The sequence below is a fragment of the Hemibagrus wyckioides genome, linkage group LG04 (genome assembly GCF_019097595.1).
Source record: "Hemibagrus wyckioides isolate EC202008001 linkage group LG04, SWU_Hwy_1.0, whole genome shotgun sequence".
NCBI classification, from domain to species: Eukaryota; Metazoa; Chordata; class Actinopteri; order Siluriformes; family Bagridae; genus Hemibagrus; species Hemibagrus wyckioides.
In genome coordinates, this window is record NC_080713.1 from 16536751 (window position 1) to 16561621 (window position 24871).

Here is a 24871-nt window from a genome sequence, read left to right on the forward strand (position 1 = left end):
AGAGTTCCTTTCACTGGAACTAAGGGGCCAAACCCAACCCCTGAAAAACAACACCTCAATTCAATGATTTGGAGGGGTGTCCCAAAACTTTCGGCAATATAGTGTTTTGGAAATTCTTTTATACCCCTGACCTGATCAACACAATCCAACAACTGAGACACTACCTACTATGATCTTTACTTGGGAAAAGAAGAATTTCATTGATGACAGGTGTATGATAAATACTTCTGAATATGAGATCCTCTGAGCTGTCCTCAGCATCCCCTGTAGTGCTAAAAAATCCTCCGTAGTGCTTTATGGTCTTGTTCACATCTTATACACCTGAAGACTGAATATGATTATAGAGGATAGGAGCTCTCCTCAATCAAGCACGACTCTGAAGAGCACTCTCACAGATAACGTCAAATTGCTGCTGCGCTTATATCCGTAATGACGCGTCTGTGACGTTCGGAGTTGCCCTTGTTAATACTGCATGTATACTACCTCACTAGATAGTATGCCAAGTCACTGGGCATCTGTGGTGGCGTACTAGTTTGGCACAGGCTACTATGTAGTGCGCTAGTAGCTATGCGGCTTTTAGACAGAGCCGGCGGTCCCGCCCACTTTACTACAGACGCACGCGCGGATTCGAATCGCACAGCGGAGTCTCGCAGGCGCTGCAGGTGGAGATCTCCGAGCGCCTCCGTCACGAAAGCGCGGGAAAAGTCTGTCTGGACTGGGAGCACCGCTTCAGCCCCGTTTATTCCCTTCATTTCACTATGGCATCACTGGGCAGCGTCTGCTTCCTCTTGCCTGTTGCTTTCCACCTCTGTGAGTCTTTTCATGACATTGCGCGTGTCATTATGTTTAGTGAAGAGCTGGAATTCCCTATGAGAATAATTCTGACAGCAGTAGATGTAATGTACTTGCTTTATTGATTTATTTTATTTATTTATTTATTTTCATTTTGAATGTTTTTTTCTGGTTCAGTTTTAAGAGAAAATGATGATATTATTATGTCAAAACATTTTAACCGTTCAGACATTTTTTTTCTGAATCTTGGTTAGGGGCAAAACATAAGTGTATATACAACTACATTAAAAATAACTCTGCCTCTTTGTTAAGCTGTAGGATCTTGTAAGGAAAGTGCATCTCTTCTAGTTGGCTTGTCTTTGTATTACCGAATTCACACCGGACCCGACCGTCCGTCCGTCTCGCGCTGCGCACGCGCTCCCGGAACCACAGCGCTCCTTAGTATGATTATCTATCTATCTATCTATCTATCTATCTATCTATCTATCTATCTATCTATCTATCTATCTATCTATCTATCTATCTATTTTACAAATATATACTTGCATACTGCTACAAACGTACAACAGCGTTGGTAAAAAACAAACAAACAAACAAACAAAAAAACAAGGAGCTGGCGCAGCTGTAATTACAACAAAAAATGTGGCATGAGACAGTAAACAAACAGCGCATGCGTCCTTTATTCGCTTATCCTTCAATATGACTATTCACTGTTGAGCGATCGTGACATCTTTGTAGAATGTGCTTTATCATTAAAGTTGAGAGTGTGTAGACAGCGTGATTGAGTCATCGCAAAGCATCCTTCACGCGCGAGCTCGAGCTTTGCGCAGCCGGAGTGATGTGAAAGCGCTCGGGAAACGGAAGCGTAACCGGCGCGCGGCGGAATAAAAAAAAAAACCCGGTGTGAATATGACTTAACTCGGTTCAGGTGTTCTCCAGAGGTTACTAAAAGCCCCGGATGTTACCGAGGCGCTCCGCTCTGTTAAAGGCGTCGCCAAGGTTTGTGTTGATGTTCCTTAGAGGATTATGTGGAAAGGGAAAACAGTGAAATAAATAATGAATGTAGCGCATCTGCTCCGCTCTCCCTCGAGACTTCCAGATGTGCTCTGTAATTCAGGAGTCTGTGGGGAAGCGTGGTGAGGCTGCTCCACCACCGGCTCTGAGCTTTTACATACAAATGTGTGGAAAGAATGATGAGGAGCTGATGAGTAAGCAGCAAATGCTCGAGCAATTCCTGGGTGTGGGAGATGGAATAAAGCAATGATAATTCATTGAAAACTTGATTATTTTACTATGAATGGAGACAAATGGATTTTAAATATAAACAATTTTCAAAATTGTTTCACAATAGTAGCTGCTCATCCAGATGAGTTTTCTAGGGTCCTGATTGAGATTTTTTTTTAACAGCTACTCTATTACTTCTCGCTCTGAAAGCAGTTCCAGTTTAGCAAAACAACTGAGTTTTGTGCCTTTCTTTTGATTTTATGATCAATTCTGTCCACAGCAATTTATGTACCAGCTGTCCAAGCAGTCTCCCAATCTGTTAGCTGTCTCATTTTAGATGCATTGATTTTTAACATTTATTTCTTTATAACACAGCTTAAATATAGCTACTTTATTCACTTGGTGCAGTTATTTATACCTGCAGTCACTTCAATACATGAGCTTTGGGATGTCTGAATCTTACAAATGTAGCATTTTGGAGCTTTAGAAATATTTAAAATGTGGTTTAGAAATGCATTTAGACATTTTAAAGTTTTACACAGAGTCTGCTTTTTTAATGAAGAAAGCATATTTTGGCAGTAATCATGAACAAGTTTACTAAATTGAAGTCCAAGTGAAAAATGACAAAAAAAAGCATTTATTTATTTATTTACAGAAAATGTTCAGTTAAATACTTTGCATTAAGAGGAATAGATCTGCTTATGTAGTCTCTTTGTATCTGCATCCATAAGTGAGCATGCACCTAGCTTGCAAGTTTGAGCATATTTTATATGCAATTATTAGCACTTTATTTTGTCTTCAGTAGATATTCCTAAACAAAGCTTCTCAAGAATCAGCCTGTAGCCAATGTGGTGTCATCATTGTTATAGTAAGCAGTTCATATTTACCCATTTTACAGCATTTCTGTTAGAAATATGATGTAAATATTAACATCATATATGCCTTGCTGCAGTGCTGTTTACAGTACAATGCTTAAGTCATCAATGTAGCTTTTTAAAACGTGAGCAATCAAGCTCAGCTTACCAAATAGCCATAGAAATGTACAAAAATCACTCACAGTGTGCTTGACCTATGAGTTGAATTAATATACACTGATCAGGCATAACATTATGAGCAGTGAGAGGTGAAGTGAATAACACTGATTATCTCCTCATCATGGCACCTGTTAGCGGGTGGGATATATTAGGCAGCAAGTGAACATTTTGTCCTCAAAGTTGATGTGTTAGAAGCAGGAAAAATGGGCAAGCGTAAGGATTTGAGCGAGTTTGACAAGGGGACAAATTGTGATGGCTAGACCACTGGATCAGAGCGTCTCCAAAACTGCAGCTCTTGTGGGGTGTTCCCGGTCTGCAGTGGTCAGTATCAAATCAAAAGTGGTCCAAGGAAGGAACAGTGGTGAACCGGAGACAGGGTCAAGGCTCACTGATGCATGTGGGGAGCGAAGGCTGGCCCGTGTGATCTGATCCAACAAACGAGCTACTGTTGCTCAAATTGCTGAAGAAGTTAATGCTGGTTCTGATAAAAAGGTGTCAGAATACACAGTGCATGATGGGTCAGGGCTGTTTTCGCAGCAAAAGGGAGACCAACACAATATTAGGAAGGTGGTCATAATGTTATGCCTGGTCAGTGTCAATATGAATATTTATTATTATAAATGATACTTATATATAAAAGCAAAGGTTTTGCAAAAACAATGATATGCATTGTCATTCCTCTCTTTTCCCACTGTTGTTATCAGGTTGTTTATGTTGCCAGGGAAACTTTCTGCCAACTATACCACTGTACTGTCTAATACACACACAGGAAAATGGGAATTTTTTATAGCATTTAAACACAAACAGTTTTGTAGTTAAGGTTATAAATATCATGACCTAAATTGTAAGGAACAGTTTACGAAAGCTTAAAAGTAAGATGATGATCCCCAGTCTGCACCACTCCCACATGGATACACATACCTACAAACACAGGCTTACTCTTATTTATTTCATTTACTAGAAAGTGTTTATGCTCATCAGGGAAAAAGTTTAAAAAAAAAACAGCACAAAATATTAGGTATTATGCTTGGACATTTTTCTCCAGTACTTTCCTATAGTTTTTGTATGTTTTTTCCTTAAGATCATCTTCTCTTTCTTGCTTTAGAGCTCTGCAGACTGGTGCTAAAGGGAGAGAAAACTGTATAGCAGGGTAAATAATTCTCCTGCCTTCTATGCATCATATCAGATTTTTCTGTTGAAGCCAACACGTAAATGGAGTATAATTATCCTCTATGTTTAACTATATACAGTATGACTGGATTAATATCATGGTTTTGTGTCTCAAGCTGCCATGAGTGAGCTTCCAAATGTAATAGATTCAAGTCCTGGTGGTCACGCATCCTTGCCAGTTTATTGCTTTCTCTGCTACACCTGAGCCTACTTGAAGGATTTGATAATTATGCCATGAATTAATCAGAAAGGAAAAGTAAACTGTGCTGTGGCCCTCCAGAAATGTAACTGCTCATGGCTAACAATTAATTTGTTATGACATTATCACTTCCATTCCAAATACAGATCCTCAGGTTGACATAACCAGCTTCAGGGATATTTCCAGCCACATGCATGAAACAAACTGCTCAAGATGACGAGTTTGCCTGCGTCATCAGGAGTCTCCTTTGTAAGTTGTTCCCTGTTACTGCACACCGCATTTGTCGAATAATTTCCCTCCTGACACATTTAGTGGCTTGCCATGTGGCGAGATCCTTAAACCCATGATGCAGTCTTTGCTTTTCTCAGGGATGAATGTCCTTGACCATTTTAACGAAGAGTTACAAAAACCTGTGTCCTTCAAGCGCTAATGAATCTTGAGGCAGTTCAGAGACTCTGCTGTTTGTGTGTTTTATGAAAGGGAGAGCGCTTCACACAGCTTCCACTTTAATTAAGCTTAGCTGAACAGCACTTTTTTTTGTGCGGAGTACAATAGCATTTTGTAAGCGGACGTCCAAGGTCACTTTAGCATTTCTCAGGTGCTCAGTGTTTTACAGGATGCAGAAACATAAATGTAAAATTAAATGCAGAACTTACAGAACTCCTGCAAATAAAAGCCAGGCTAAATTGTCTGGGCAGCTGATGATGTATAAGGTGAAACTAAAAGGAAATATTTTCTAGCTCATTAATGTGAAGCATGTATTTTAGTTTTTTTTTTTATATTAGCTGTTATGAAGCTGTTATGAATAGATAATGATTTTATATACCAAAAAACACTCATCTTAAAAAAAAATACAGTACATACAGTACATACAGTATTGTAGTCCTTTAAGATTTATTTATTGCAGAGTGCAGAGGGTTGAACAAAATGCACATGAATGAAAAGAAGCCGTAGAAGTGTCTGTGAATAGACAGAAAGAAAGATGAGGAGAAATACTTTATTGTACATTTGAGTATTGTTCAGTGCTGAGCTCAATACTTTATTACATCAGTAATGGCAATATCTGCTATAAAAAACAAACTTCATTATTATTATTATCATTATTAGTATTAGTATTAGTATTAGTATTATTATATTACATGTTATAACAGACTGGAAAGCACATTTTTCGTTGTCATGTCTCTTTCAGCTGTATTGTAGAGGAGGACATGAGAAAAAAATGAATCTGGCTGTTATTTCCTGTTGACCCCACTCGACCGTTCATATCTTCACACAGCTGTGGAGAGACTCCATTGTGACTTTCAGACATTTGGAAGCATGCAGCATTACTGTACTAAACACTGATCTATTATTTTCAGTCAAAGTCACTCAGAATTTATCTCAATGTCTAGACAAAATATAGTCTAGACTCTCCAGGAATATTCTCACACCGACTTACTTGATAAATCTCAGGGCAAGTAAACATACTGGAAAAAAAAACAGGGCAGAGAAACGGCTGGGCCTTTATTTTAAGCACATGAGAAGCTAGAAAACTAGTTTGGGGGAAAGAAGGTAAAAACACAGCAGAGTGATGCCCGATGCAGTGAAGAGTGCAGTGCAGTATAGATGAGGAAGTACTGCAAGACTTGAACAGGATGTAGAAGAAAGTGAAGTAGCTCTCTGCAGTGACAAGACATTTCACATTTACATTTATTTTCTTGAAAGACACTCTGATGCAAATTGACATACAATGAGGCAGCATATGACACAATCAGCCAGCTCCTGAACTGACTGCATTCACTGAGCCATGAGGAAGAGGAGTCTGGAATAAAATTTGTCCCACAAGTGGATGGTCTCACCAAGCTCCGTTCACTCATAGACCATCTGAAGTAAATCAGTCTCTACACCTGGAAACATGTGCTAGCTCTAATAAGTTAAAGCTGGGCACTTCGGTGCTTGAGTCAATAAAAACTCATTAGAGCAGGAGCTGGCTCCAGTGCGAGTGTCCAGTCCAATGAGCTTCGCATTTATTCTCCATCACAGGACTGGATATAGAGCAGCATCGATCCTCTCCTAAAGCTCATTTATTTGGAGGAGGGAGAATTGCCGTAATGTGGCTCTAACCAGCATTTTTGTCAGGGGACGCTTTGTTTTAAGCTGTGATTATTCCTATGTGTGTGTATATTTCTGGGTCAGATAGAGAGAGCAAGAATGTAAAGTTTAAAGCATGAAATTTCCCTTTATGGATTCAGAAATTTGAGACAGTTCTAAACATAGCTGTCAGTTTCTCGGCTGTCATTCTCCAACTGCATTTGTTATATCTACTTCCGCATCCTTCAACACTGCTTTTTCACAGCCCGTGCAACAGCAAACCTTCAGTACCAGTCCAACAAAACTCATCACTCTAGTTATAATCTTACCAAATAGATGCAAAAAGGAGCTTTGGTTATTTTGTGGCAGTAAAAACCTGTGAGGGAAATGAGGGCATGGAGTGGGCTTTTGGAGAGAGCAAAACTGATTTTTTTAATTAATTTTTTTTTTCTTGAGTGCTCTTCACTGCTTTTATTAGCAACCTGAAATCACTACTAAAAAGAAATTAAAACGAAAAGCACACACTGCATTTCTGTTATCATCAGTCTGCCTCGCTCTCACTGTGTTCACTGCTATATGAGCAATGTACACATACATTTTATTCACCACACCCATTCATCCATTGACTGCTCAGCCTCTGACACGCCTCCTCCCATTAACAGCCAGCGTTATGCTGTACTCCTTTTCACTAGCAATATTACAGGGCATTCTTATAGAACAAACATGCACATGTAAAAACAAAACAATGCATGTAAGCGCTGGAGTTAGAGAAATACTCTGAAAGCTACAAAAAAAAAAAAACATGTTTCCTTATCAGAAAGCTTTTAAGAAGCTAGGACACCTAACCAGATAAACACATTTATACATCTGCTGAAAATCCCCATTTTCCCCTGACTGCACTGGGAACTCCAGACCCCCCATATTGATGAAATCTGCAATTTAGTAGTTTTTCATGCTTTGCCTTACGACACATGTTCCCATCTACCACCATATGTCCTGCTCTGTGTCTCAGCATTCAGCTGACTTGAACATGCAGGTAGAGAACTTGACTGCCTCGAGATCTACAGCAAATCGTGAAAGACAGTATCAGAACTGACCTCAGACAATGACCCTTACGTATATAATAGATCAGGAAATTCACATGATGGTCATGTGACTGCAAGTGACAAACCCACATGTTTTGTATCATACTTGTATTGTCTCATTCAATCTTATTGGTCTCAATGTAACATGCTACATTTCATTATGTACTCATTGTCCCACAGTAATCAGAAATGGAAGGTAAAAAGTATGCTTAGCTTCTGCTTAGGCTCATAGATGTCTTGACAGGGATGATGCTGATCAAATTAATAAACATCTGCCATGCAGAGCTCATAACCTTATTTCACCATATTTCCTCCTATTTCATCTTCATTCTGATTCCCTGTTCAAACATCACAGCACTCCAGAAGAAGATAAATAAATATTAAATTCTGTAGTGGTCATTCAAATGAAACACATGAAGTTAATTTTAGCAGTTTTGGACCCACACAGGAGGGCTAAGTCTGCTTGTTGTCATGCCTAAGTGGTGTTTTTTTTTTTTCTTTTTCAGCCATCTGTCCTTAGAATGAGACAATTCATAATCTTTACTAAGGGTTCCAATAATTCTGGACACGTGCTTGTGTATAACAGTCTTTAATTTACTTTCCCAACAAAGCAGATTTTTATGTAGTCTTGCGTAGTGTGTAGTGTAGTGTGAAGGATCAAGGTGACCACAAGTTATTGAATTTGTTGGAGAAAAAAAATTCCACATCTGCAATGTATTTTTATATTTATATTTTTTAGAATATTGATTCTTTTTATTATCCCCACTATTCTCCAGCCCACTCATTACAAGGGCATTTTATAATGCACTTTAGTAGGCTAATTGGTTTTCTGCAATTGTCCGTTTTATATGCCAATCCCAAGTGGTTGCACAGAAGAATACAATTATTTTGTTTTGCATATCCTGATTCAACAGCGGCATTGTGTCTCACATGAGAGCGAAAATGTGGAGTGCAGCCATGAGAATGCTGAGAAAGCAGGCATTCAGTGGCAGAGCTATTTGAATGATGTTTGGAAAGAGCCTATTGATGTGAAGGTTGTGGAACATTTTTGTTCCTGTGTCTGAAACCCTCCTCATAACACGCCATTGTTCCTCTGACTATTTTTAAACCAGGGCTACTGGATAGGAACCGTGCCCTCTCTGTGCTACACATGCTCTCTCTCTCGCCCTCAGCCCAACATCAAGGTGTTCCTTTGCTGTAAATTGTGTGTAAATTTAAGTTAGAATCCACTGTTTTGTATACTCAAATGATCTATATGCATTATATTTAACAATATTTTCCAGAATTTTCTCCACACTACAGTCTATACTAGTTCGTTCTCACTAAAAAGCTGCAGTGTCTCGCATCAGGTGAGTTGCAGATAAAAGTTGTAGGGTTCCACACACAAATAGTTAAAATAGTTAAGGTTCTTTACTATGGAAACTTTATTGTAGAATCTTAGTGGTGCACTGCAGCACTTTTATAAAGCACCTTTTGGACACCTGACCGGTCTGCACAAACTGAGTGCACAAAGAAGCAATGCGTTTTAACCCCAAATCTGCTATAAACCCATTTGGAGGAGCAGCATAAGCAAAAACCTGTTATGTGATTCTCACTGCTTGTTTAGCAGCAGATCTAACTAAAAGAAGTTTTTAGTGGTATTTGAATGCCTCATCTCTCAAGGCCAATTTAGTGACATTGTGACCAAAGACTGTCGGCAACAAAGTTCTGGCATTTTAAAGAAAAATAAATATGAATCATTGTCCTGTTGGATTAACACCTATACTCTTTATTGGCTGCAAAATAGAACCAAAGATCCTGAAGTAGTCCATGTTATAAAGATATACTTTTATGTAATAATTCTGCAAAAGTCCTGCATGCACTTTAGCTCTGTCCCTCCTTCAGTATCCTGGGAGCAGAGGTGTGAATGGAAAAAACATAGAGCTTAACCAAATCATTTGGAAAGCAGTGTTTGCTAGCAGAGTTAATTATCAGGTATTGTTTTGTGCAATGCTGAGCTGCTGGAGATCCCATTTCAGAGGCTTTCCTATGGGAATTAGGTCCGCTGTCTGCCTCTCGCACGCTATGTGGCTGACGCTAGCTTCATTACCGCGTCGTCCTTAACGATGCTACGCAAGAGAGCGCCTTAGTTACCACAGTAAAGTTACCATAGTACTGCTATAGAACCACAGCATGGCACTGACGGTTTGTTTAGAGAGTGTTTAGAGAGATTCTTTCTTTTGCTTTCATTCATCACCTCACTGAGTAAGGCTTTCTGAATGCAGCCTAACTCCAGAATGTTTCTCATTTATTCTTTCATTTATGGCTACTGCATACTGTGTGCAAGTAAACTAAAATCTGTTTATTTTATTTACTCGAGTGGTCTAACTTTCCTCTCTAACTTGGTTGCTCTGGGCCCACAGATACCTTTATAAAGGTCCCATTAAAACAATATGTGGAAGTTCCAGAGTAGGAGACAAAAGCAACTGTCCCTCTGGGAAGTGGAGAGGATGCTGTATCTCTCAATGTACATCGGGCACCATCAGAATGCCAAAAACAGCCAATCCCAACCACTTATGCACAGAATCTGTACTAAGCCACAAGAACACTAAAACCTGTGACTGCAGCGAATCTCTGATTTGTGTGCCAGTGGCGCACTGTTAAATATATCTCAGTGATAAGTTGACTAATGAAGCCTCTCTCTAGAGTTCCTCCTGTGGTTCAGAAAGTGCTCTTATCCCAGCGGGTAATGGACTAATGTCTTGATGAGATCCTCTGCTCTCCAGCATTATCTTACCCTGCATGTGGTATTAACACTATCAGTCTCTGGCAATGTCTGTTAAATCCTTCTTCTCATTGTATAAAACAATACTAGTGTATAGTATACAGTCATAATCATACAGTTAAATCACAATTACTCTATTACAGCATGCCATCCACTGTGATTGTAATTATTTGGGAAGGGCACATTTCTAATTTGTGCTTTATGAGTTTCATTTGCACATTGGTCTATTAGATTTCATAAGAATAGTATAAAGCAAATTTCCCTTTTATGCTCCTCTGTGAAGACAAATAATTCTTGACATCATTTACAAGGTTCTTTTGACATGAGCTAAAACATTTCATATCTCAATCGGCTTCTGGTGTTGCTGCTTTAGTCCTCATTCCTCATCTTTGTCTTTAGAGCTCAGGTTACACAGTTACAAACTGTTACCACAAAGTTAGAAGAAAATAATGTATAGGATGTGTTTGTATGTATAACGTTACCCTTCACTGTAAGTAAGAGGCCCAATCATGGACAATGCATGACAATCAGAGGTGTAGCTATAGGGCAGGAAAGGCAGGCAATTGGCTGTGGCCCCACATACTGAGAGGGCTTTTCCTAAGGCTGATCATTTTAATAATCACGCATTTTCATCATAAAATAATGTGAAGACTCATTTATGAAACTGCGGCACCCCTTCACACTCAAGTCGCACCACGCTCACTCACTAAACCACACTAAAGAACATGAGTGGTGTAGGAAGAGGATGCACTGATCTGGCAGAGCGAAGCCCATGAGAAAACAAGAAGAGGAGAAAAAGAAGAAAGAGAACAGCAGAAACAGGTAGTGATGGAGATAAAGATGAATGAATTAAGGCTAATTAAAAACAAACAAACCCACATCTTGCTGCCCAGTTTTAGTTTTATTTCATTTTTATATTTTATTTTTATTATTTATTTATTAGTTATTATTTGGAATATGAAATATCAGTACTAGTTAGCTATGGCTGTGTGTTAGCTGTGAGTTCTGATCTCATTCACACTGAAGAGCTGCACCCGAGGGCTCCTCACCCAACTCCAGTTATTAATGCTCTTCTGGCTGCATGAGCAGAAATTCCTTCAACTATAAAATCTTGTGGAAAAACTTCCCAGAAAAGTGGATGTTCAAAAAGTAAGTTTGTGTGATGCTCAAGTGTCCACAAACTTTTGACTAAATACAGAATCTATGATTGAAAAAGGTGCTTAAATATTTCACTTCAAAGCATGAAAAATGTATGCTGAATGCTTGGAAGCATTGCTTTTGTGAAGAATGATACCTGACAAATATGATACCACCCAGCATTCGCTTCATCATCCTCTAATATTCTGCTTAACAGACTGTGCCAGGTTCAAACCTTTAATCCTGTTTCGGGAAACAACAAACTGAACTAATGCATAACATCTCTCAAATCAGAGCAGTAAACCATTTAGAAATCAAATTTGAGAATGAGTGAATGATTATTTTCAAGCAAATTCCCAACCCTGGTACTCCCTGCCCTGCACGTTGTAGTGTTTTCACTGCTCACCACACCAACCTCAACTCAGGAAGAGCTGTTAATTAGTGGATTAATGGATCAGATGTGTTAAAACAGGAAAAACACCTGCTTACCAACGGGTCTGGCTGAAACACATTTATTACTTTCTCCTGAATAGGAGATGGGTCATATGGATGTGTAGATGACTCTCGCTCCATCATTACTCAGTCCTGCTGGGATGTAGAGGTCAGTGCAGAGTAGCAGATGGAGCAGTGCAGTGAGAAAAGAGCCACTTGAAATGGTCTGGGTATAACAAATCAATCTGTTGTATTGTGTTAATTGTTGAATAGTAGGATAGCATATGACGGTTTTCTTTGTTATTATTTGTAAAAGATTCAGACTCCAGCTGATAAAAATGATGGCATATGAGATCTTAATTCCTTCTGAATTAAAAATTTTTTTGAAGTGTTTTGTTTGCACAGTTAGTGTCTACAGGTTCAGCAGATGATTTCGTTGAAATACTGTTCTTTATTTGTATGTGGATGTCACCGTATCATTTATTATCTTAATATATCGTTTCCTTATGCAGACTGGCAGGACTTGAAAGGGGGAGTGGAAAAAAGCACTGCTGCTGACTGAGTTCTGGATATTTCCTAAGCTATTCTTCTCTCCTGGCTGTATCTGACTGGCCTGTGGCTATTTGCCCTGGACCATGGGGGCAGTTCATTATTGAGGGATAGAGTGATCAATACAGGAAGCAAACTCCCCAGCCTGCCTGTATTGATACAGCACTTTTATCTGAACTCTAAATGTCATTGAGGGCTGGAGAATCTCTTCTGGATCCAAGTTCTCTGCACTGGTAATTTTGGCTGCCTTGGTTCAAGACCTGAAAAAGTTCTTAGTGAAGTACAGAGCAAAACACTTCTGATATTTTTAGATGTGGAATGAATGACTGCATAAGCTGAGGTGTGTGAAGCTCCACAGTAATAATTATCAGCTAATAACCAATCTTGATGTCTTTTTTCAATACCATCTGATAGTCTTCTGTGGCATGAATACATAGCATTGTTTGGGAACAGAATCACTCATTCAGACATGGACATGATCTAATACCAACTGTATTCATCAGTATTAGTCATTTCTCTTTCTTTCTTTCTTTCTTTCTTTCTTTTACCTACCTATTTCCTTCCTTTCTTCCTTCCTCCCTTTCCTCTTGTGCAAAAAAATTCATTCTGTCGATAGCAGGATGCAACCACAGAATAAATATTAATGTCCTGATTCAAACAGGTCTTGTGTCTTCTACCTGACACAGCAGACTGATTGCCAGTGATTCTCTGGTGATATACTGAATTTAGCAGACTGGCTAGATTACAAATCAATAATAATATGTTGAAAGAAAGAGAGTATGGGCTGCCAAATGTAAAAGGTCTTTTCTCTCTGACTTTTTTTTTTCCTTGAAAAAAAAAATGAAAAGAGAGGAAAGAGAGATAGAAATGAAATGATTTAATCACACTCTCTGGTGTTGCCCAGATGAGGATGGGTTCCCTTTTGAGTCTAGTTTCTCTCAGAGTTTCTTCCTTGTACCGTCTCAGGAAGTTCTTACTTGTCACTGTTGCCTCTGGCTTGCTCATAAAGAATAAATCTAAATTTAAATTCTAAACTTTTTCCTGAATTTTTATACTCCTGTGAAGCTGCTTTGGGACAATGTCCATTGTTAGAAGCACTAAACAAAATAAGTTGAATATATTCTCTATGTGCAATGAACAGATATTCAAAATGCAGAAGAAGCTAAAATAAATCTAGAAAGCAACTGAAGCTATAGCTAGTCAGTTTAGCTCACGCTGAGACTCATTTAGTATATATATAAAAAAATCACTGTATTGTCACTTCAGCTGTTGCTGTTTGGTTGCGTTGAATGTACATGGGACAGCACAGGCATCGTCTCACAGCTCTACCATCCCTGGGTCAATGCAGAGCTCAGGTTACTGTCTGTAGAGTGCTCTTGTGGGTTTCCTCCAGGTTCTCCTGTTTCCTCCCACATCCCCAGAACCTGCCAGTAGGTGGATTGGTTAAATGTGTGAATGTGTATGTCTGCATGTTGCTCTACACTGCACTAGCAATTACTAAAAATGCAAGAATTATAAATGAATGTACCTGGAAATGAATTTCAGAGTTTTTTAAAGTAGGCAAACTATACAATCCAAGAGAGATAGTGCCTCTGATCAAGAGGATAAGCAGGATAAGGCACTGAAGTGTCTGTTTTACTTGCATTGTTTTTCAGTCTACATCTCCTGGTGCTTTAGAGATTCAGAAGAATTGAAGAAGTGAAGTAGTTTTTTCCTCCTTTGCACTGCTGTCCCATGCATTCTTTGGTTTCTTTTCCTCGCTCTCCAAGTTGTCATTAAATTTTGATGGGAATCAGTGAAACCAATAATCTTGCTGCAGAAACATTGCCAGCAATCAATAGGTTTGCAACACTTGGGGCAGGTGTACCAGAGAGATGGGGAAAGGGGAAGAAAGCTTTATCTATCAAATATTAATAAAGCATTCCCACTGGGGACAGAGGAGAATGCCGGCCATTCACTCTCAGTCCCAATTAAGATCCTCACTTAGGCCTGCTGTTGCTTCTGTGGTCTGACCATCAGTAGGTATGTCTCATCCAGAAGGAGGAACTCAGTGAGAATAAAGAGACTCAAGAACAGAAGACGCAAAGCAGGTCTCTTAGGGAGGCAAGCACACTATCGTTTTACCTGTGATTAATGCACATCTGCATGCAGCTGTAGACGAAGGCAGCTAATGGCCAGGGTTTAAAAACTTAGAAAATAGCATGTTAAAATGTGGACCAGTTTATCTGATACTTCAGCTTGTGCTCTGCATATATAACATCTTTGGATTCCTTCTCCTTTCCTGCGCCCTTCACTGCATCCTTACACAACTATGTATAAACTTGTTTTGCATCTTTGCTGGTTTCTTTCCTTTTAATGGGTGTATATGAATCTGTGGTGCTCTGGTAGCCAGAGTAATTTCAAAACCATGCGAGAAAGACTGAGGTTTTCAATTTCTATTGATTTTTACTCAACCCAAAAAGAAACACTGAACTCCAATTATCTGAGAAACACTGAACAATTATACTTCATCAGTTAATCAGTTTTCATTTTGTTTCAGTGTATAGTGGTAAACACAATACTTCTGGTAGAGTTTCTAATCATGATTCCTTGGTGTATGTTTTTTTTTTTTTCCCTGAACACAACCCTGAAACAAATAACATTTCTTTCATCCCTTGTATTTTACTCCACAGTCATGATGGCAATAAAACACAAAGGCAGCAGGGGAAAAGTGCAAAATCCTGCCTAATATTAGTCTTTGTTTGGGTTCGCAGTGATGGTGCCAAGCCTCAGCTCTATGGCCGCTGCTAGAAGGTGCGGCTCCATCTACAAGGGCTTTGCCCAGTGTCTTCTGGCCTTGGGGGATAGCTTGTCTGTCAGCAGCCAAAAAGAAGAGGACCTGCACGAGATCGACTCAGTCTGCAGGTCTGTAGACCGTAACATTACGCTAAGACACATACACAGTGCAGGGATGTTCTCAAGCCTAAATGAAAAGATATGAGAGTAATGCATCAAAGAAATGGGTTCCCTGGGTATACAAACCTTTATGTGCACTGATCCAGTTTCGCCTACACACAGTGTAACTCATTCACACCTCAGGCTTATGTGTCATTCTCTGCTCCTGGCATTGTGGAGTACATAATAGGTGATATAGAGTACCATGGCTCACTACCACAGCACCTCATTCATTGACTTTCTTCCAGTGTTTCCATTTCCATCTTATCTATCCTTCCTGCTCACAGGATTCCTGTCAATCATAGTCTGTGCATCCTTAATTCATATTAATACGATGTCTCCTCCATGTCTGCCATGTCTGAAGCTACTTAAGTATTCAATGTGTAAGACATATTATGCTTTTAAAACATCTTTATGTGTTTGCAGTCATATTTGACTTGCATTATAATGTAGTATAATTACTTCACACTGTTGGATTCTTTGTTCTGATTGGATAGAAGTTGTGCATGGCTGTAAGAAAATCTGTATAATAGCTGAAATATTGAAGCTTTCTATAAGAACACATGCATTTAACATTTATGGAAGGTGTCTCCAGTGTAACAGGCAGCAAGTCAGTTTTCCAGTATGAGAAAGTCTTCAGGAAGAATCACATAAACAGATACAAATATAACTTATTATAATTAAACCAAATGTTGGTACATTGTCGTGAGTGGAATCTCGCAACCCAATTGTTCATTACTTTTCTATAGCAGCACAAATGTTTAATTCCTTTTATAGGCCGAGTTAAAGCTCTGCTTCAATGTTTGTTTAAATTAAATTACACAAAAAAACAGCATCATGGACACTTTAAGTAATAACTTAAAGTGTCCATGATGCTGTTTTTTTGTGTAATTTTATGTATCATGTGTGTTCATAATACATTGATCTACATGATACTTATGATAAACAATGATTTTTGTTAGAATGGTATAGAAAATGGCAGTTGTTAGAATGGTATAGAATTATATAGACATTTCTGCTTAATATACACACTATATGGCTGTGACACTGTACGTGCGTAGACACCAGATCATGATGACCACATAGGTTGCCTTCACAGAACTGGAAGTGTCCAACAAACTTTTAGTAAAAAATCGACAGACACGATTTCACTTTGTCCAAACATTAACTACGTGATCTGAGAACTGTTGGTGTGGCATAATATTCTAATAAGTACTGTACTGTGTTAGATATTATATATAATAAAAAGTTTTAATCTTATTATTATTTACTTGCACTGTAGGCAGTGTGTTAATGTCATACTGAAGCACACTAAAGCCTTATTATATCTGCATCACTCAGAGATAGAGGGTTTGGCCAGTGCAGAAGTAGGTTATTTTAGTTACATCCCTGTTGCCAGGTCAGTTGTCATCCTGTGGAACTGAACTACTTTTTGAACTGCTGCTGTGTATTACATTTTTCTCTGTGAGATGGGCTTGGATAATTATTTCAACATATTCATTATTATCATTATTGTTTATAGTTATGTAGTATGCAGTGCAAATTTACATGTAAATAAAAAACACTATTATACAAACATCCTTATACAGCCATTATACAACACCAAACTAACCCCAAGGCTGTTACACAACTGCCATTATATGTTATGCAATTTCAACTAACTAACCAACCAACCAACCAATAATACATAAGAAATATACGTTAATAAATGTTACAATCATATTGATACAATAAGTAATTTTTTAGCTACATTCTGTAATTTATGCAAGACTTGCTGAAAAGTGAAATAAATAAAACAAACTAGTAAAATTATTCTAAAGAGGTAATGTATAAGTCTATGAATAAGTGATGTGAATAATATTGTTTTTTGGTATTTCTGAAAATATTGCACTCCACTTGTCTAGATGTGAAATAATGAATATGAGACATAACAAACGTTCACACTTGTATTTTAAGATACAACTTCATTTATCCATTCTCAAACTTCTCAGATAAAATCAGCTTCTGAGAGTTGGCAGTCAGCCATCTATGCAGTAAAAAGCTGTCCTTTCCCTGAAGATGTCCCAGTTATTAATGAATCCCAGTCTCTGTTATTCTGCAGTTTAGCACAAAAAGTCACAAAGATCTAGTAGAACTTGGGGCTTCCTTTTTCTGCACTGATGCTTTCAATGAGAGTGAAATTATTCTTACCCTTAACCACAGAGGTGCCCCAGGGATCAAGGCTTCTTTAGACGGCATCAACATCAACACAGTCTCACTGTTCCTGTTGCTTTCAAGCCCTGTGTTCAGAGAAATGAAACATAGATTGTTTCAAAGATATGCATTTGCCCTTGGAATAGTTTTTATTAATGAATATAACTATGACTAATTTAATGTACATATACAATTTATATATATATATATATATATATATATATATATATATATATATATATATATATATATATATATAGAGAGAGAGAGAGAGAGAGAGAGAGAGAGAGAGAGAGAGAGAGAACTGTGCAAAGTTTTATGCAGGTCTGAAGAAATGCTGTAAAGTAAGAATGCTTTCAAAAATATGTTTTAATTTATTATTTTCATCAATTTACAAAATGCAAAGTTATTTGAATATAAAGAAAAATCTAAATCAAATCAATATTTGTGACTACGCTTTGGCATCAAACCAGCATCTTGTACACTGTGCACACTTGCACAAAGTCAGGGAATTTGTAGGATCAGTGTCAGGTGTATGACTACCATTAACAGCCAAACTCTGCTACTGAGGTGAGGTTGTGGAAGACAGTTTCATGTCACAGGTCAAACACCATGGCAAGACTAAACTGAGCAAAAAGACACAAGCTGCACCAGCAAGGTCTCTCCCAGGCTAAGATTTCAATGCAGACTGGGGTTTCAAGATATGCTGTTCAAGATATTTTGAAGAATTGCAAAGACAAGGGCAGTTTTGTGGACCATAGATGCTGTGGTCAGTGAAGGAAACTTGATGAAAGACATCATGCTTACTTCCCTTCAACATCTGAAGATGTCCAGCATTGTCATCAGCAAGAACAGGCGGAAACCAGTGGGACCCAAGTACACCCATCTACTGTCCAGAGAAGTTTTGCCAGAAGTGGTCTTCATGGAAGAACTATGGCTTTACCTCCATCATGGAAACTCATAGTTGAGTCACTCAGGCTGTGACTCAACTATGCATGAAAACATAGGAACTGGGGTGCAGAAAAATGACAGCAGGTGTTTTGGACTGAAGAGTCAAAATTTAAAATATTTGGCTGTAGCAGGAGGCAGGTTGTTTGCAGGCAACAGTGAAGCATGATGGGGGTTCTTTGCAACTTTGTGGCTGCATTTCTGCAAATGGAGTTGGAGATTTGGTCAGGATCAAATCTGTCCTCAATGCTGAGAAATACAGGCAAATACGTATCCATCATCCACCACCATCAGGGATGTGCACCTATTCTGCAGCAGGACAATGACCCCAAACATACAGCCAATGCCATTAATAACCATCTTCAGATTCTTCATATAGAAGAACAAGGAGTCCTGGAAGTGATGGTTTGGCCCCCACAGAGCCCTGATCTCAACATCATCAAGTCTGTCTGGGATTACATGAAGAGACAGAAGGATTTGAGGCAGCCTGCATTTATAGGAGATCTGTGTTTAGTTCTCCAAGATGTTTGGAACAACCTACCTGCCGAGATCCTTCAGAAAATGTGTGCAAGTGTACCTAGAAGAATTGATGCTTTTTTACAGGCAAAGTGTGTCACACCAAATATTGATTTGATTTGGATTTCTCTTCTGTTCATTTGCTTTCCATTTTGGTAATTGATATAAATAAACTATTAGCACTTGTTCTTACTTTGCAGCATTTTTTCCACACCTGCCTAAATACTTGTATATATAGTATATATTGTATACTCTATACATATATAAATATACATTATCAAATATATATATATAAATCACAAAATATATACATACACACACTGCACATTCCTGCAATTATCCAATCAACCAAATGTGGCAGCAGCATAATGTGCCTAAAATACAGGTCAAGAGCTTCAGGCAATGTTTCAAGCACAACATGTATAGCAGATGGGCTACAATAGCAGTAGTTTTCCAGTCTTCAACTGTCCTGATAAATCATTGTCTGGTAAGGTGGAGTAGATCCATCTGAAAATTGGCTCAGCTATTCATTGAACGCTATCATTTACATCATTTGAATTATTTAATACATGAAAGCTGAAGCAAAAATATCCTGCACATCTTCTGCAATCATATGCCCTACCTCCATTGCTGTGCTCTGCCTCTCCAACTCTTCCCTGTGGATCCATGACTTGCAGTCCGACAATTCAAAATAAGACATTATAGCTGAGGACTGGGGAGAGGTAACTGTCCATGAACTCCCCTAAATTTTTTTGTAAAATTCCTCGGGGGCCTCTGCCCCATTGGTGAACACTGTGATTAGTGACACTCTAGAAATGCCCATTAGTAGAACTGAGTTTGGTCTTCTGCTTTTGTAGCCCATGTACTTCAAGGTTTGATGTGTTGTACATTCTGAGTTGCTTTTCTGCCCACCATGATTGTAAAGAGTGATTATTTTAATTTACCATAGTCTTCCTGTCAGCATGAACCAGTCTCCTCATCGACCGCGTGGTCCTCCCCTCAGAATTGCAATTCACAGGATGTTTTTAATTTTTGCAGAATCTATAGTGCATGGAAATCCCAGCAGCAGTTTCTGAAATAGCCAATCCAGTCCACACAATCATGCCACAGTCAAAGTCTTTGAAATTAAAAGGTTTTCTCATTCTGCACTTAGACATTTGACAGCCAGAGAAAACTAAGAAAAAAGATGTACAGCAGACAGCATTTATTTAGGTGGAGTTGCTGGTATGTCTGATATTTTAACAGCAGCATAACTTTCATTGATACTTCAGTTCTCATTTGTATACAGAAGTAAGTGCAGGCATTAAGTGAGATGTTTTGAAAAAGCCAAACTATGACTATATGGTCTATTATTTTCAGCTCTTCAAGTTAACAGCAAAAAGGCAGTGTGACAAACTGATTCTTAAGACTTCCCGACTCCACTGCAGCACACTCACTTTCCAGAAGTAACCAATCTGATATATTCTGTGGCAGTGGTATAGCTAGAGGGTGGATTTTCCTGGCTCTGTCTCTGTCTGTCTGTGTTTTATGTACTGCAGTAACACACAATGTAACATAAATATTGTTAGTAAATATGCTGCATAGTATTTCCCAGTATGTTGCAGTATATGTTTCTATGTTTCTGTTGTTTAAGAAATACTCATAGGGATAATTAGCTAATCATTTGCAAATTGAATGTGTTGTAGATCATGGGATGAATTCCATGACTGTGCAAACCTGGCCATGGCTGGCTGCCCCGAGGAAGCCGCTGCTGTGTGGGAGTCCCTGAGACAAGAGTCTAAAAAGATGCAGTTTGCAGGTAACCTGTACGACATGTGCTCTAGTCGCAGCCAATCAGCAGCTGACACAGGGGCCCAGAACCCAGACGAGACCAATCAAGAGTCGCTGAAAGGAAAAGCCAGTCATTTAAACCTAGGCCGAAGCATCTTTCTCCCCATTTGCTTGTGTTTACTGTTCCTCTACCTGTGGATATAAGCCAAGACTTTTTGCTTTAACAGACATGCAGTGGAATGTAATGAATTACCAAATGGACTGACATGTGTGATGTTGAAATTCTAACACATTGTAATTAATAATTCTCTTTTTTTCCCTGTAAAAAGGCATGCTTTTAAACAAAATCTGACACATGTACAATGCCCTTTCGAATTATTGCCACCTCTATGAAAATGAATGAAAAAGAAAATATCTAAAAAGAATAACACATGCAATAAATGATATGTAGAGCTCAGACCTACATACAATGACATTATGTAGTTTCATTTATTTATTTATTTTTCAAACAGACCAGTGCAATTTTTCTACAAGATGCTGGTTATAAAATTATTGGTCCTTCTACATTTAATATTTTATTACACCTACCTACCTTGGAGAGAGTAAAAGCACTAAAAGAATAATAACGCAAAAGTCTGAAAAAGAATATAAAGTATAGCTTAACAGCATGCTGCACTGACAGTGACACATTTTATTTCACCTTTTCACCTTTTTTTTAAGTCTCATTATATGTCTAAAAAGAGTTAAGGAAACACTGCAAACTGCATATATTTGCAAGCAAGCTTAATAATAACTGTATAGAGCAAATTGGTTTTATTTGACAGCATCTAATTGTCAGAATTCTTTTCTTATCCACAGCAATATGCTTAGTGCTATTATGTTTTCCTGCAAAAGATGTTTATGAATAAAATATCAAATTTTTATTACAAATCTGTTACTTCCTTCGGTGTAAATATTTGTACATGACCTTCACGACAATGTATAATTAAAAAAAAAAATCTGCTATGGGAAGAAAATATAATTTACTTTAGAGAATGCTGAGGTGCATTTTGGGAAATACTGTATGTCAAATATTCAGTGACATCTAGTTACATTCCATATTAGATATTTGTGAATAATGTTTGTGAACCGAAATTTAAAGCCGCTCAGCTCACATTGCTCTTCTTCTTCTTCTTTTTTTTCTTCTATGCGTTTTGTACGTCGTTTTCTGTTCTCGAGTGGCAATTTAATACTAATGATGTTACTTATTAGAGTCATTTCTTTTGGATCTAGAATGTTTCACCTATACTACTGTAATAGTAATAGTCATAATAATTCTGAAGAGCCTGAATCTGAGCATTGATGAGCATTTCTAACTTCTGTTGAGATGTAATCTGGTGCTTCATGGCCAGTGGATGACTTGTGAATGTAAGAACTACTGTACCTCAAAGATGCACATCAGTTCTCCTTAGAACTCAAATTGTTTTTGCAAATAATCTCTAATAATATTACAAATGTATGCCATGACCAACAGAACAATTTAATTGTATTTTATAGAATGTTATCCTAATTTTCATCCTTTCTTTCTTTATTTATTCATTCATTTATTTATTAAATTAATTTATTAAATGTCGTTTTTTGTCACACCTTGTATTCTCTTCTCACGTGAAATTCATAAGGATTCTTATGAGCATTACATTTTACACAAATGGAGGCATGAGAATAGCTTGAGCACTGACCTGCTCCTTTACTCTAACCTTAATGCTCATTACTTTTTATGCTTGTGTGAATTCTTATGAATTTACAATGGTGATGGTCCTTTTAAAGATAAAGGGAGATGTCACATAGTGCATGGGTTCATTATAAGTCTGTCCTCATTCCTTTGAAGTTGGATCCTATATCATATCAATGTCCAGGTGATGGGATGTTTTATGTAAAAACTCTGGGATTAAAGGATTTTCCACATGGATGCCATCAACCAGAAACCCTGAAATGTCTTGTCCAGTGATTGCATCTTTGTTATTTATTTCAAAATGGAGATTTCACAGACAATGAGAGGCAAAATGAATTCAAGCATTATATATATATATATATATATAAAAAGAAGATTAAAACTGTATGTGTAATATATATATATATATATATACATACACAACATACAGTTTTAATCTTCTTTTTCCTTTCCTTGAGTATGAACATTTCACATTTTTATGAAGACATAATAAAATAAACTTCACTGACTGATGAATTTCTCCTTGACATTTTGTGTAAATATATCACACACCCTGTTACTGTTGTTATGTGTATTCTCAGTGAAACAAATTACTATTTTAATGGATGTGTGAGCTGGACACTGAGCTCTGTGCTAATGCCATGAAATATATTGCATTCCTGTCTCCAATGCTTATAACTTTTTTTTTTATTCCTCTGCCTACATGAATATTTCATGCATCCCAGCTGCTTTCATAAACATAGACAGTTAGCAGGAGGGATATCGCCACAGAGGGTGAACCCACATACATGCCAAACTAGAACGTGAGAATGTGGAGATGTGGCTGCTTGATAAACAGCAATTATTTTCACTTTAATTGGCTCTGAACCAAATCTGACTCTGGCATTGTGAAACTATGAGTAAAAACTAAAGGCTGCAGTAAATGGAAGTTGTTGATCCTCAAAAAGGTGGCATGGGTCAATATCTTATCGTCAGGCACAGTCAATGCTTGAGAATCACTGAGTGAAAATACCTGTGGGCTTAGATAAGTTAGATTAGGCTTTTCTGAAAGTTTCAGCAGCTTGAAAGACAAAAGTTTCATTTTGCCCCATATTTATTTACAACTGTTTTCTTTTCTGCATCCTTTAATTGTGAAAAGTACAATGTGTAATATAAATTCTAATTAGTAATTTGAACAAATGTTTCTTGTTAAACAAAGTATAGCTCTGGGGTTTGTTTCCTGCCTCTGCCCTGTATGCACACAGTTTGCATGTCCTGCCCAGGTTTTGGGGGTTTTCTCCGGTTTCCTCCCCAGTCCAAAGACACGTGTTGTAGGATGATAGGTGTCTCTAAATTGTCCATAGCATATGATGGTGCCCTGTGATAGGTTGGCACCCCACTTTAGGTTCCAGATTCCCTTGTGACCCTGTGTAGGATAAGTGGAATAAAAAAAATGATGGGTGGATGTTACATAGTCTAAAATCATACATACTCCAGTCCATTTGCTTATTTTGCTGAAGGTTACTCAAGAACCCATCTATGGCAGTTTGACAATGCTGGGATTTGAGAACATGACATTCTCATCTGTAACTCAAAGCCTTAATCTGGTATGTGTCATAAACCATGTTTGAAACTCGGCACATCAACATGTTGCAGAGGAAGTACTTTGGAATCCTCAGTACAGTCTCGGATGCAGGGTTTCTCAAACTTTTTCAGTCAAGGACCATCTTATTTCATTTATTCCTCCACAGTAAGCTTTTTTATCCTGGTCAGGGTCATGGTGGATCTGGAGCATATCCCAGTAATACTGGGCTCAAGGCAGGAGAATTCAGCTCTGGTGGAATGCCAGTCCATTGCAGGTGATCATGCACACACATACATTCATTCCTTCCTAGGGGCAATTTAGCCTGGCCAGTTTACTTTACATGTTTTTGGACAGTAGAAGGAAATTAGAGAACTCCACATAGACAGTAACATAAGCTCAGGATTGAACTCAGGAACCAGGGGCTGTGAGGGGGCAATGCTACACACTGCACCTTTATACTGCCATGTGATGCTCGATCCCGGGACCTCTTGAGGAGTGATATGGCAGTGAAATATTACGGACCCCCCATCTGAGCATATTCCAACTATTCAAAATATTAGGCAGATATGCAGAACAATATTCTGGCTTTTTATTAGATTTTTGTTCCTGAAATTTCCCAAATAACTTCAGGAATATAATCCAACATCATTTTAAAGATTTAATTCCAGGAAGAATGTGAAAGCATAACCCCTGGCTATATTTCACAGACTCCTCTGAGAACCACTGTTTCTGGGCATAGAGTCTCTTGTATATGTAACATATAGTGCTATAAAATCAAA

General features: G+C 38.1%; 1 protein-coding gene across 1 annotated transcript; it reads left to right on the forward strand.

Moving 5' to 3' along the window:
• The first annotated feature begins 334 nt into the window (after positions 1 to 334).
• nrn1la (neuritin 1-like a) lies at positions 335 to 22911 on the forward strand. The gene is made up of 4 exons (XM_058386916.1): positions 335 to 426; positions 614 to 810; positions 15210 to 15360; positions 20733 to 22911. Exons 1-4 carry the CDS (start codon positions 335 to 337, stop codon positions 21019 to 21021), a joined length of 729 nt encoding a protein of 242 aa, XP_058242899.1. The 3' UTR covers positions 21022 to 22911.
• The last annotated feature ends 1960 nt before the right edge of the window (positions 22912 to 24871 follow it).